Here is a 12,403-nt window from a genome sequence, read left to right on the forward strand (position 1 = left end):
AGACTAGGGGAGTGATAAAAAACCGGCCTCACCCCGAAGTTTTCAGACTTGGGTGTGGAACAAAATCCCTATTAAAATTTGGGTATAACATACACACTATACAATGCCGGTACAGAAAACCCCTCATCCGACAGCTTTTAGAAACCAATGGCTTTGGGGCTAGGGGACTCCCCAAACACCTAGTTATAAACTGAAAAACAGGGAGCCTGCATCACAGCTTTTATATCTTTAGTGTTGACTTTGGGAATCGAGACGTGCTTTCAGATGAACCAGGGAGATCTATGGATGATTCCATAATCAAGTGAAAAGATCTAGAGGTTTTCAAATATAAATTTGCTGTATCTACTGCAGCCACACCTTTTAATACCTATCAACCAATGGTATTTATTGTGTTGAGCACCATACCGAACACTTAAACGAGTTGGTAGATGGGATCCCTGCGCTCAAGGAGTTAATGATCTATGGGGGGAGACAGACATTAAAGTAGGATATGGATAGGGAAAATAGGAAAGTTAGAGAATATTTACGTTAGGTACTGTGGGGTTGGGGTGAGCGTCAAAGTGCGTAACGATAAAAGGTTTTTAGTTGAAATTATCTATGCAAATGCGAACTTAATAATGTTAATAATAACGAGCTACCAGCCCAAAATTGGCATTTTTGAGAACACGTATTACTTTATTTGGTTGGTGGTTGCACTTGAGAACCCTCTAGTTTAGAGTCTAAACCAACAGTCAGAACTTAGTTTTAGTTCTGGGTGTCCTTGGGCAAGTTGTTCAGTCTACTGCCCGTTTTTGTTTTTTGTTTTTTAAATGGGGCTAATTTTCTCTGTCCCTTTCTTCTTCACAGAGGTGTTTGCGGGCTTGAATACACAGCCTGTGCGATGTGCTATGAAGATAAATACGAGAGTGATTCAGAAAATCCTTATAAAGAAAAGGGTTACATATCTTCTGGCTAGTTACGAAGCAAAACTTGTGCCCACGTCAAAAATGTGAAAATTATTTGTAATAAAAAACATAATCATTCATTTAACTGCTTGAACACTGAAACAGACAGATGCCCAGCTCAATGAGAAAAATCTCACAATTGGAAAACATTTCATTTTTCTAATTTAATAGAAATAACCAAAACAAAGTGGTTCTCAAACAATGCTTTTAACTGATCTAATACAACTTCTACAACACATTCCAGAGCATTCTAACAAGAAATATTTACAGGCAGCTAATGTATTAAATAACCATGAAAAGAAAAACTTGCCTTTATTACACACCAGCAAAAAACACAGGAACGGAACAATCAGGAACTGTAACCTCGTTAAAAAATTAAATATGATTATTCAGAGAATACAATACCACAGAAACAGCACTTTTTTTTTTTTTTGAAGAATCATACTGAAGGATGAGTCAAGTTAACTATGTGCAAAAAAAGTACCAGTTTAAATACTGGAAGCCAGAAACCATCATTAAGAATGCCGTGAGTCTAACCCTTCCATGTGTAGGTATGTTTACATACAAAATTAACAGGCTTTCAATTGCACAAATCTTCTTTTATAGGCTTATATACACGTTTCATTGTGTTTTAAACATCATAAATGCCTACAGTTTTCAGACCAGTAGAGGACATGCATTTCTTTTATATGTGAAATTGAGGTCACACTCTTAAAGGGAACACTGAGGTGGCACTCGTAAAATTTCACGAGTGCCGCCCCACGTACAAATTTAATGACTTCAAAAGAACAGTGTCTTCAATTGTAAAGATCAGTTAGAAAAGGGCTAAACTGCATTTCTTACATTTAGCAGTTCATTAATTAACTGCATTTCATACACTTAGCAGTTCATTAATTACAATAAATATATCCAAATTAATGCAATTTTTTGGAAAACTATTTTGATTCAGATACATTAAAAAGCATATAAAGAAGGACTCAAGTAGGCAATCACAAGGAAATACTATGGAAGAGTTACTGTACATGCATCTTGACAGAGTAAAAGAAGCCACCATATCTGAACAGTTACACTGTATAGGTTAGTTTGAAATATGTCTATGTAAACTGTGGCATATAAATTTTTTTCTTAAAAAAAGTACCTCCATTATTTACTCAAACACCTACTTTTAAAAAAATATGTAACTTTCCCCAATTTTTAAAATAAAATGCCACACTATAGTGTCAATAACTCCTGCACATTTTTTTTTAAACTTTTTTAAAAGCTAGACTTGGTGATATGCATACAAACTTTCCTATAAAACCACTATCCAAAGGAAAGGATTCATATGTCATGCTATTAGGCAACAGACTTAAAGCAGTTTTATTGCTTTTTCGAGGAAGAGAACCGGGAGAAAAATAAAAATAAAAAGGAGAGCTTGGGGCCAGAACATCACCACACAGTAAATGAAACTTGAAAACATTGCTGCCGTTCGTTCCTTTAAGTTTTAAAAGGGTCAACTAGTAAAGAAAAACTATTTCTACGACAGTGTCGGATGTGGATTCATTTGAAGAGCTTAGTTTGTTCTAGCTGAGAAAAAAAAGTTTTTAAAATATTTCACTGATCCAGTGTTGAGTATGCTGACAGTCAATGCCGGAGCGAGTGGCACTGAATGCTGACCTTTGACAAGAAATGAGCTATCTACATTTACGGAGCACGTCTACTTTTAAAATTGGGAGAGGGGAGAGAGGGAATGATGCCCCCTTTTTGGATAGCAACTCAGCCTAAATATCACACGGCAGGCCACTTAACCCAGGGAACAGGTAAGAGACCTGAATCTATTTAGCTGATTAAATTAATAGCACTAATCACTAGTAATTACATGGCAGGATACCTGCTGAGGTAATTGAGAAGTCCACAATTAGCACGCTATATACTCTTCGCTTCTATTTCAAAGCAAGTTGCCTTTACTTCTTTGGATTAACTTAAAAATCTCAGGACCAGTTACAACGAAAAGTGAGCTGGGTGACCGATCTTTTAAAAGTGTTTGAATTCCTTTAAAGGAGAAATTGAAATTTGGTGCCACCAAATACGTTACTACCAGGTAACACACAGCATACCAAACAATGCAAGTGATCAACCCCGCAGCAGGCGTGAGGTCTTCTCTCCACGGCTGCTGGTTTGAAGGTTTACTCCTAGTATAAGGCTTGTTCGAAATTCCACTGAGCTCATAACTTTTACATGCATCCAATCATGCGAAGAAAATTCCTCAAAACCCCCCCAACAGCACACTGGGCCTTCTGATGTAACACTGCAAAGATAATTTGGCTACCCAAAAAGGTGTCAATTACTTTCTGTTCAAAGTTGGGGCAGGGGTGGAGGGGTGGGAGGTGGTGGTTGGCTGTGAGAGGGCAAAAGTTAAGTGATGTCCATTAAATTGATAAGGTTGTCAGAGACAGTTGAACCAAGCCAATTGCAAAATACTGACTCTTTTACAAAGACTAACTACAAATGAGCATATCAAAACAAAACCTCAACCTTCAAATGTTAATGTTATTTATGCACAAACTACTGGGAACACTTGTACGATCTGCGAGATTTGACACAAAAGGTCCGATGCTGTATTCTCTACCATAGTCTATAAATTGCAGGGGGTTAAAAGAACTACTTTTGTAACAGCGTACTGATCAGCATGCGAGAACAAAACACGAATAGGTCCAAATTGCATTGTGGCTCGGTGGTGACGGAGAATGGAATTTACAAGTCTGTCGTTTCAATAGTTACTCCACAGTGGCATGAATGATCATTTCCTAGCACAAAGAATCGTGCTTACAACCTACCGAAGACATAGAGACCTTTTGAATATGACATTTGGAAATGGCAACTCAAGTCTCAAAGCTGAACTGTTGGGACAACTTGTGTTTTTCCAAGGGCCATAAATACTAGGGAAACATTTATATAACTTGAAAAGACTGTATTTTCCAAACTGCTCATGAAATGATTAACTAAAAATGATGACAGGCATATATGCAAGGAACTGTCATACTAAAGGGAATGGTCACTAGAAAGGAAATTATAACGCCCACATCAATTCTTCCTACAGCCAAAGGGCTTCCCCAAGACATGCGTCACTTTGCAGGCATGGGGAAACCAGTCTTTACAATCCAACAAATGGGATTCACGTTGGACTTTTCACTTCAGGAGGAAAAGTTTTCTTGCCAGACTAGAACTAGACAAAAATGAAGGAATGGCTTGACGCCGTCTCCGAAATAAAGTCATTTTTCCTATAACCCGGTAGCTGGGTTCCTGAAGATCCACATGACTATGAGAAAATCGCATTACAGAAACTACTGATAAAGATTACTGCTTGAGAATGTTGCTGTGATTGAAATTTGATAGAAATTCCTGTATTAGTGTTATATCCACCAGGAGCAGAAAGCCTTTACATTCTTGGCACACTCATTGTTATTTTACTATATTAAAGATTATAAAATTACACAGACACAGAGAAACACAAAAGCTGAGGCAGAGGTGCGGCGGCATGAAGCCTTGACCAACACCCGATGCAAGCGCACAACCGTTTCTTCCAGCACTGAATCTCCTTGTGCCAACTTGTGGATCACGCCATACCCAGACCAAACTCACGTCACGTTTAAAACGTGAAAGGAAAAAAATGCAGGTTATAGCAGAAATGACTGAATTTAACAAATATTCTGAATCATACCCCTAATACTCTTCCCTCGGAACAGAAGAGAAAAGCAAATCGAAAGAAATGTGCAGCAAGATTTCCCTAGAGTACTTCTATATAGGTTGATCAATGATAGTGATTCAAAATATTGTGTTAAAACATTTCCCTCTACAGAATGGAGAAGTCAAATAATATCCTACTGATAACCTGTCACGAATTGCTCATGCTGAATGTAAATAAAGGCAAGTGATTTGCCACAGATCTATAGCATTTGAGAAAACTATCTGATGGCAAGTTCTTCTATTTTGGTCACCATAATCTGTCCTGCGTCCTTACAAATATAGGAGTTTTCTAATTCGATCCAACAACAACAACAACAACAACAACAACAACAACGAAAAAGCCTTTATAAGGGCTAGCTAGAATGCCCATCTTGCAACTGAACATTCAAAGCAAATGAAGCGAAGATGAGCATCTCCAAAACTACATGCCGATTGAACTGTCCAGGGCTCCTGAGATCGGGGCAGAGGTGGGTGTGCCGCCCAGTGCTCCGCTGCGGAGGGACCGGCTCATTTTCAGGATATGCACTCGGAGCGGGCTTCCGAGTTCTTTCAGTCCTAATCCACACAAATGCCACACACGCTCTGCAGATGGATGAGTAACCTAACCCCAATAGGACTCGATCAATGTGTTGGACGTTTCATTCAGAAGCTCCTTTGAAGTAGTCTTTGAGAAGTCTGTTCTCTAGGAAAATAAGATAGAACCTCAAAATATGAATGTAATGTTAGAAATAGACGGAATATATTACAAATCCACTCTTGATAGGAACATTAGTAAGAATACATATTAGCTTAAAAAAAACAGGCTTAGCAAATGTTGCTAATCTGCCAGGAATTTCAGTCCACTATTTACAAATAAGACAATGTGAAATACAGGAAATTTTACACATTTGGTAGTTGATCGATTGTTCGCCAATAGTGGTCATCAGAAAACTGATACGAAGGAAGACTGGATTACCGCCAGTTATTACCTTCTCTGACTAAAATTTAAAAGTACAGAAGATTAAATATCTAATATTGAAGCTAACATTCTGCCTCTTTCACGGGGACAATAGAATCTAACAAATTTAATGGGACGGTCAACGGCACGGGAGTGCGTCTAGATGAGATTCCATTATCAACGTACATGATCCACAACCAAGTTACTATGGCTAACCCAAAACTGCAGTGCTCAGTTCAAGTGCCTGCTAGTCCCTGAAAGTTTACTGATAAGTGATCTGAGGTTTTATCTCCTATATAATACCCAGGCTTTGGGAAAGGAACCAGATTGATCTGAATTACGGAAGTCAGTTAAGCCCAATAGCATTCAAATGAGAACAACATGATTCAACACACAACTGAGTCCATGTGAAGTGGGGGGGTTTGGTCAATGCCACCTTTAGTATGACTAGACAACAGTCCAGTGCTGAAAAAAGATGATTCGGTAACTGTACTGTTCCAGTCCTAAGGGAGAAATTAACAAGCAATGGGACTCCAATTATTTACCTGTACAGACAATATCCTACACCAGAAAACAAAACAAAACAAAAAACCCCATGATCCTCAACATTCACCCATCTCGACCTGTGAGAACAGAGATCGCCTTCCTCAGTAAAAAATAGGGATTTCAAATCTTTCCAAAAAAAATTTCTTCAACTGATTTTCCCCTTTTGACAAGAATGTGTTTTCTGTCCAAACATTTTTTTTTTAAATTCTAATACTGTCTAAACGCTATCAGCTTCTTCAAGGAGATGGCCACCGTAGGCATGATAATTCCAGCAACACTTAAATAACAGTTTTTACAATTCACTTAGGTCCATGTCAGATTACTTTATATGCACCGGTCTCTCATCCGATTTTAGGCGTTTTCTACGTGGCTGTATAAAATCTTCATCGGAGTCCTCAGTTATCTCACCATCATCCTCTTCTTGCTCAAACTCGGGCAATGGTGGGAAGGTCCTGTCTGAGTAGATCTCTGTGAGCTTATCTTCAAAGTATAATGCAACTGCCTTCCCTGCCTGTGCTACTTCTGAATCAGCCTGCAAGCAAAAGATAAGAACATTCACCTGATAGTAATGCACGGCCCTTCACCAAGTGTGCACGGTCTGAAACGCTTACCTTCAAATTAATCTCTTGTGTTTCTGCATAAACTTGAACAACTTTCATCATCTAAAAAGGATACCAGAGTCAAAAAAAAGGAAATTATAATCCTTTCTAAAGTTATGAGATTGCATAGGGTTGGATGACTAAAGTCAGCCATAACAGGGAAAACAGATTGTTATGACCAGATCGACTGGTTTCTAAGATTCAAAAGAATGTACAGCCAACTTTCTTCACTGGGCTCTGTTAGCGGGACGAGTTGTATTTTCACACTGTACTTTACCTTGCTCCCAGGCACATCGCGACATTATAATAAACCCTCAAGACAACCAAAAACACAAGCTTTCTATAAAAGTAATTGCATCTCATTCGCACACATGCTCATCTTTTCTGTATTTCTGACCACACAAATCAAATCTTCTCATTCTACTCCAATGGCTTCCAGAGGCCAGTACAACTGCATGCATCAGAAATTCGGTCAGACTCTTGGCATCTACCCTTTAACTTTCAGACCTCGTTAGTACTGGAGGTTTCCAGAGTCAGAAGCGGAAACCTCTTTGGAACTCCATTTTCCTCAACTACAGGTTCTTTCTTGAAGACAATGGGGGATAAGATTTCTTCCCAAAGTCAATAGGAAATCCATGCTCTGGAAAACAATTCTGTGAATTGGGATTTGGTCAAAGTTCTTCCTTGGCTCCTGACAGGTCATCCTGTCTTTATTTCTTTATATTGGCCATACCCTAGGGAGGGGACCAGAGTAAAAAGGTCCCAAGAATTCTGAAGCTGAATTTACTGTGGTTTACTGTGATTTCAAAAAGCAGCTGTGCCTCTAGATTTCAAGGACAGGTTTATTGCTTTAAAAACTCTGGGCCTGGGGAGGAGAGGTGTAGACTACGACAGGACACCAAGAGAATAAAAATAAAGACAAATGTACAGATGCTTTGCAGTTAAAACCAGGGAGGGGTCTTTGTGAATTTCCCCAAATGAAGGGGGAGTCACTCATTAGCACTTCCTACTACCTACATGAAAATGTTTAGTTCAGAACCCCTTGGGGTACAAAGAATTTATTGGCCGCTTCAAGTCCACTATTCAGCGCAGGAGGCAAGCAGAAATCTGAAATCGTCTGAGGCATTCTTCCCACAGATCTTTGTTCTTGCCCCTTCAGACCTTTATCCACACCTGATTTTAGCTTTTGTGAAAAAGAATTTTCTTTTTAAAAGTTATTAAAAAACTTTTGGAAAACCACCTATGGCTCTACGGCTTGGAAGCTAACATACTTCATTAAACCTTTCACAGTTCTTGAAGATCAACCGGACATCTGCCACAAAATCATCTGGAATTTGGTAGTGTTGGGAATGTTTCTTCTGAAGTTTCTTTTTCACCGTAGACAAATCCATTGGTTTCTTTATAATTTTATAGTAGTTTGGTATCTGTAAAGACAAATTTACCTTTAAAACACAACTCCCTGAACAACCTTATTCAGCCCAAACCTAGAAAATGCATATCTATCTGTTTTCAGAGGCAGGTAGATTTAAATAAAAATCAGGATATTATAGCAGGTGGCGTAAATCAAATGCTCTGGAATGTTTTTTCTAACACAAGTTAAAAAAAAAAGAAAGGAACATACTCAAAATTCCCCACAACAACCTAGAGTTTAAACCTTGCATGGGTTTGGACCAAGCCAAAAATAAAAGAGGGGAATGAAGGCGTGCAACTTCCCCTTCCGTTTCCATTAGTTCCAGGAGGCAGTGGAGCACAATAACATATGAGGAGAGGGAGAAAATCACTGGGCAGTTAAGCATTTTGCACTTAAACTCTTGGGAAACTAAAGTCTGAGTTGTCCAGAAGAGTAAATTAACATACGATGTTATATTTTTGGCCCATGCACGACTATATATATCATGAGTCATGAGAGGCATTTGGACACTATCATAAGGTGGAGAATGTCCTAAGAGGGTGGAAACCATGTCTAGGGGAACAAGGTTTCATGTACGAGCCCAAGTGCCTAGTACAGTGCTTTCCACAAGGTAAGTGCTCAATAAATACGATTGAAGTGACTAAAGAGAATCTATTTGAGCAGCCTGTGAAAAGGAATTATTTGAGAATCACTGTCTCTAGTTGAACAGACTTGACATTCTGGAAAGTGATCTTATTGATGTTATTTTTAAGGAGCCTTCCTCAGACACTTGCTAATTGGTTAGAATTTTACTTATTCCAGCCAACATAATTTAAATTCTTGCTAGAGGATTATGTTGGGTTGCACTGTCTTCCAAACAGCCACTCAAACCGCATGTTGGAGAGGTTAAGGGACCACACTGAAAAGGAATTTGCCCATAAATTTATCACACATAAAAGGAGTTTCTTCTTGTTCCTCGAAAGCAAAAATAGCAAAGCCTCCCAGAACTTTGGCTTAGAACTCATTCATTCTCTTTTCTGCTGGGTTACTGGGAAAAAGCCTTTTAACATGAACTTGCCTTTGACTATCTTGTTCATATTGGACAGGAAAGCTTAGATCACCTTTTGGTACATTATTTTCTTTTCTCTCCATGAACTCCAAACTTTGCTGATTTTTTAAAATAGTATTTGTTAAGTGCTTACTATTGCCAGGCACTATACTATGCACTGGGGTAGATACAAGCAAATCAGGCTGGATACAGTTCATGTCCCACATGGGGCTCACAGTCTTGAGGCACAGAGAAGTTAAGTGACTTACCCAAAGTCACATGGAAGACAAGTGGCAGACCAGAATTAGGACCCGGGTCCTCCTGATTCGCAGACCCTTGCTCTAGTCACGAAGCCAGGCTGCTTCTCCATGCGAATTATTGCTTGTGAAAACTGCACTGAGATAACCTCTCTCAGAGTATACGCTGGAAGTTTCACGGCTGTTCCAGAGCCACTCACAGAGCCTTTGAGAGGTTTATTACAACTCCTAATGGAGTTGGGATTTGGATACTTCCAATGTTTTAACAAGACTAACCAAAATCAATGTATCGTGATGAGCAGCGTGGCTCAGTGGAAAGAGCCTGGGTTTGGGAGTCAGAGGTCCTGGGTCCTAATCCTGGCCCCGCCATTTGTTAGCTGTGTGACTTTGGGCAAGTCACAACTTCTCTGTGCCTCAGTTACCTCATCTGGAAAATGGGGATTAAGACTGTGAGCCCCATGTGGGACTACCTGATTACCTTGTATCCACCCAGCGCTTAGAACAGTGCTTTGCACATAGTAAGCTCTTAACAAATGCCATCGTTATTATCAATAGTATTAACAACTGAGATGTACTGTGATCCCCTCCAGAGAAAGTAAGTGTTAAATTTCATCATGGTTAATTCAGAACAATATCCCAGTTATTCAGTAGCACTGTACCTCTTACTGACCAAAACACCTCAAAACCGTTACCCTACCTTGAAGTTCAATTTTGGTTTAACCTATCAGGCTGGAAAGCTTCCCAGTTGTTTAGTCACTGATAGCTCAGTAACTACCGATTTAGGTATAGTGAGTATTAATTGTCTGAATTAAGACATGGTTATGGATTTTTATTAAACTTATTTGCCTCTAGACTCCTTGTGGGTAGGGAACATAGCTACCAACTTCTTTCCTCTCCATCCAAACTGCTACCACGCTAATCCAATCACTTATCTACCTCACCTTGATTACTGTATCAGCCTCCTTGCTGACTACCCTGCCTCCCGTCTCTTCCCCAATCCAATCCATAATTCACTCTGCGGTCCAGATCATTTTTCTACAAAACCATTCGGGCCATGTTGCCCCACACCTCAAGAAGCTCCAGTGGTTGCCCAAAATAATAATGATGGTATTTGTTAAGGGTTTACTATGTGCCAGGCACTGTACTAAGCACTGGGGTGGATACAAGCAAATGGGGTTGGAAGCAGTTCCTGTCCCCAATGGGGCTCAGTCTCAATTCCCATTTTACAGGTGAGGTAAATGGGGCACAGAGGAGTGGAGTGACCCGCCCAAGATCACACAGCAGACAAGTAGCACAGCCAGGATTAGAACCCATGACCAGGCCAATGCTCTATCACTATGTCATCTGCATCAAACAAACTCCTCACCATTGGCTTTAAAGCACTCAGTCACCTTGATCCCTCCTCCCTCACCTCACCAATTTCTAACTTCAACCCAGCGCACACACTTTGCTCCTCTAATGCCAAATTTCTCACTGTACCCTGATCTCATCTATCTCACGGCCAATGTCTCGCCCACGTCCTGCCACTGGCCTGGAAAGGCCTCTCTCCGCATCTCCGACAGACAATTACTCTCCCTGCCCTTCAGAGCCTCACTAAAGGCACATCAACTCCATGAGCCCTTCCCTGACTTAAGCCCTCATTTCCTCTTCTTCCATTCCCTTCTACATTGCCCTGAATTGCTCTCTTCATTAATCCTCGCTCCCAGCCCCACAGCACTCTCGTACATATCTGTAATTTATTTATTTATATTAATGTCTGTCTCCCCATCTCTAGACTGTCAGCTCGCTGTGGACAGGGAACGTTATTGTACTGTACTCTCCCAAGTGCTTAGTACAGTACTCTGCACAGAGTAAGTACTCAAATACAATTGATCAATTGATTGATTTACCTCAGGGCTGACTCCTTTCAAGCCCAGAGACTGGGGGTCTGTGCTAATCTGCACAGATTTTTATTGTAAACCTCCAAAAAGAGCTTGGTATAACAATAAGAACCTGTGGTTTCACTACCTTGGTCTGCCTAACATTCTTCCATAATCTTGCTTCAAATTAACTTAAAACTTTGACCTCTGAAGGCATCAACTGCACATGCAGCTCACAAACTCACCGAAGCTGGGACTGGCTCTTGGAATTCAATACTCAGCTCATGACAATAGAGGTAAAGCAGAAGTCGTTCACATTTCTGATTATAAAGGGGAGGGGGAAAAGATGGATGTTAGATGGTTTTAAAAAGGTTTTTCTCGAACAATCTTTCTTACATACAAAATATCAGCACTTTAACAGTCTCCAGAACAGAGTGCATGCTTAGGAAACCTGCTTGAGATTTTCATGGAAATAAATAGCCTGAGGAGAGAGGCTCATTTTTTATCCTTTTAGGTAGCCCATACCCCAAAAGGTTCCTCTAGACTGTTGTGGACTCTTTGTGGGCAGGGAATGTGACCGCTTATTGTTGCACTGCACTCTCCCAAGCGCTTAATACAGATCTCTGCACACAGTAAGTGCTCAATAAATACAAATGAATGAAAAGGTTTGAGAAAGAGTAACAGTAAATTATAGCCTCAACTTTCAACCAGGTATATAACCTAGTTTAAAAGATAGTAGTCTGTACCTCAAATCTCTTCACAGTTTAGGAGGAACAGCTTTCTCTTTAGTTCTCAAGTCACAGGGGAAACTTTTGCCACTTTTCCTTCCCACTGTTTCCCCCTATTTATGCTTTACAACTCCCCTCAGACAAAATCCATTTCCAAATGGGTGAATGGTTCTAGAAAGGGGAAGTAATTTTGGCCAATGTTATCTACTTCCATAGAACCAGCAACACGTTCAACTGAAATTAGTTCCATTACTCAGCATCCCCAAGCTGAGCTTATTGGAAAGAAATTACATCCACAATTCTGGGTTGCTGCTCATTATGAAAACCTAAGTGGGTCATGCTGGGTGAATATTACATGGAAAAGGTTGT

The 12,403-nt window shown here is 39.9% G+C and overlaps 1 protein-coding gene across 1 annotated transcript in view; it reads right to left on the minus strand.

The window, feature by feature from the left end:
• Positions 1–648: 648 nt before the first annotated feature.
• Positions 649–12,403, minus strand: part of TRIM33 (tripartite motif containing 33) — a 106,600-nt gene continuing 94,845 nt past the window's right edge. The window contains 4 exon segments of the mRNA XM_038749210.1: positions 649–6,685; positions 6,765–6,815; positions 8,024–8,176; positions 11,552–11,626. Of these exon segments, the coding sequence (XP_038605138.1) occupies positions 6,473–6,685; positions 6,765–6,815; positions 8,024–8,176; positions 11,552–11,626 (492 nt within the window). The 3' untranslated portion in view covers positions 649–6,472.

The sequence above is a fragment of the Tachyglossus aculeatus genome, chromosome 7 (genome assembly GCF_015852505.1).
Source record: "Tachyglossus aculeatus isolate mTacAcu1 chromosome 7, mTacAcu1.pri, whole genome shotgun sequence".
In the NCBI taxonomy this organism is placed as follows: Eukaryota; Metazoa; Chordata; class Mammalia; order Monotremata; family Tachyglossidae; genus Tachyglossus; species Tachyglossus aculeatus.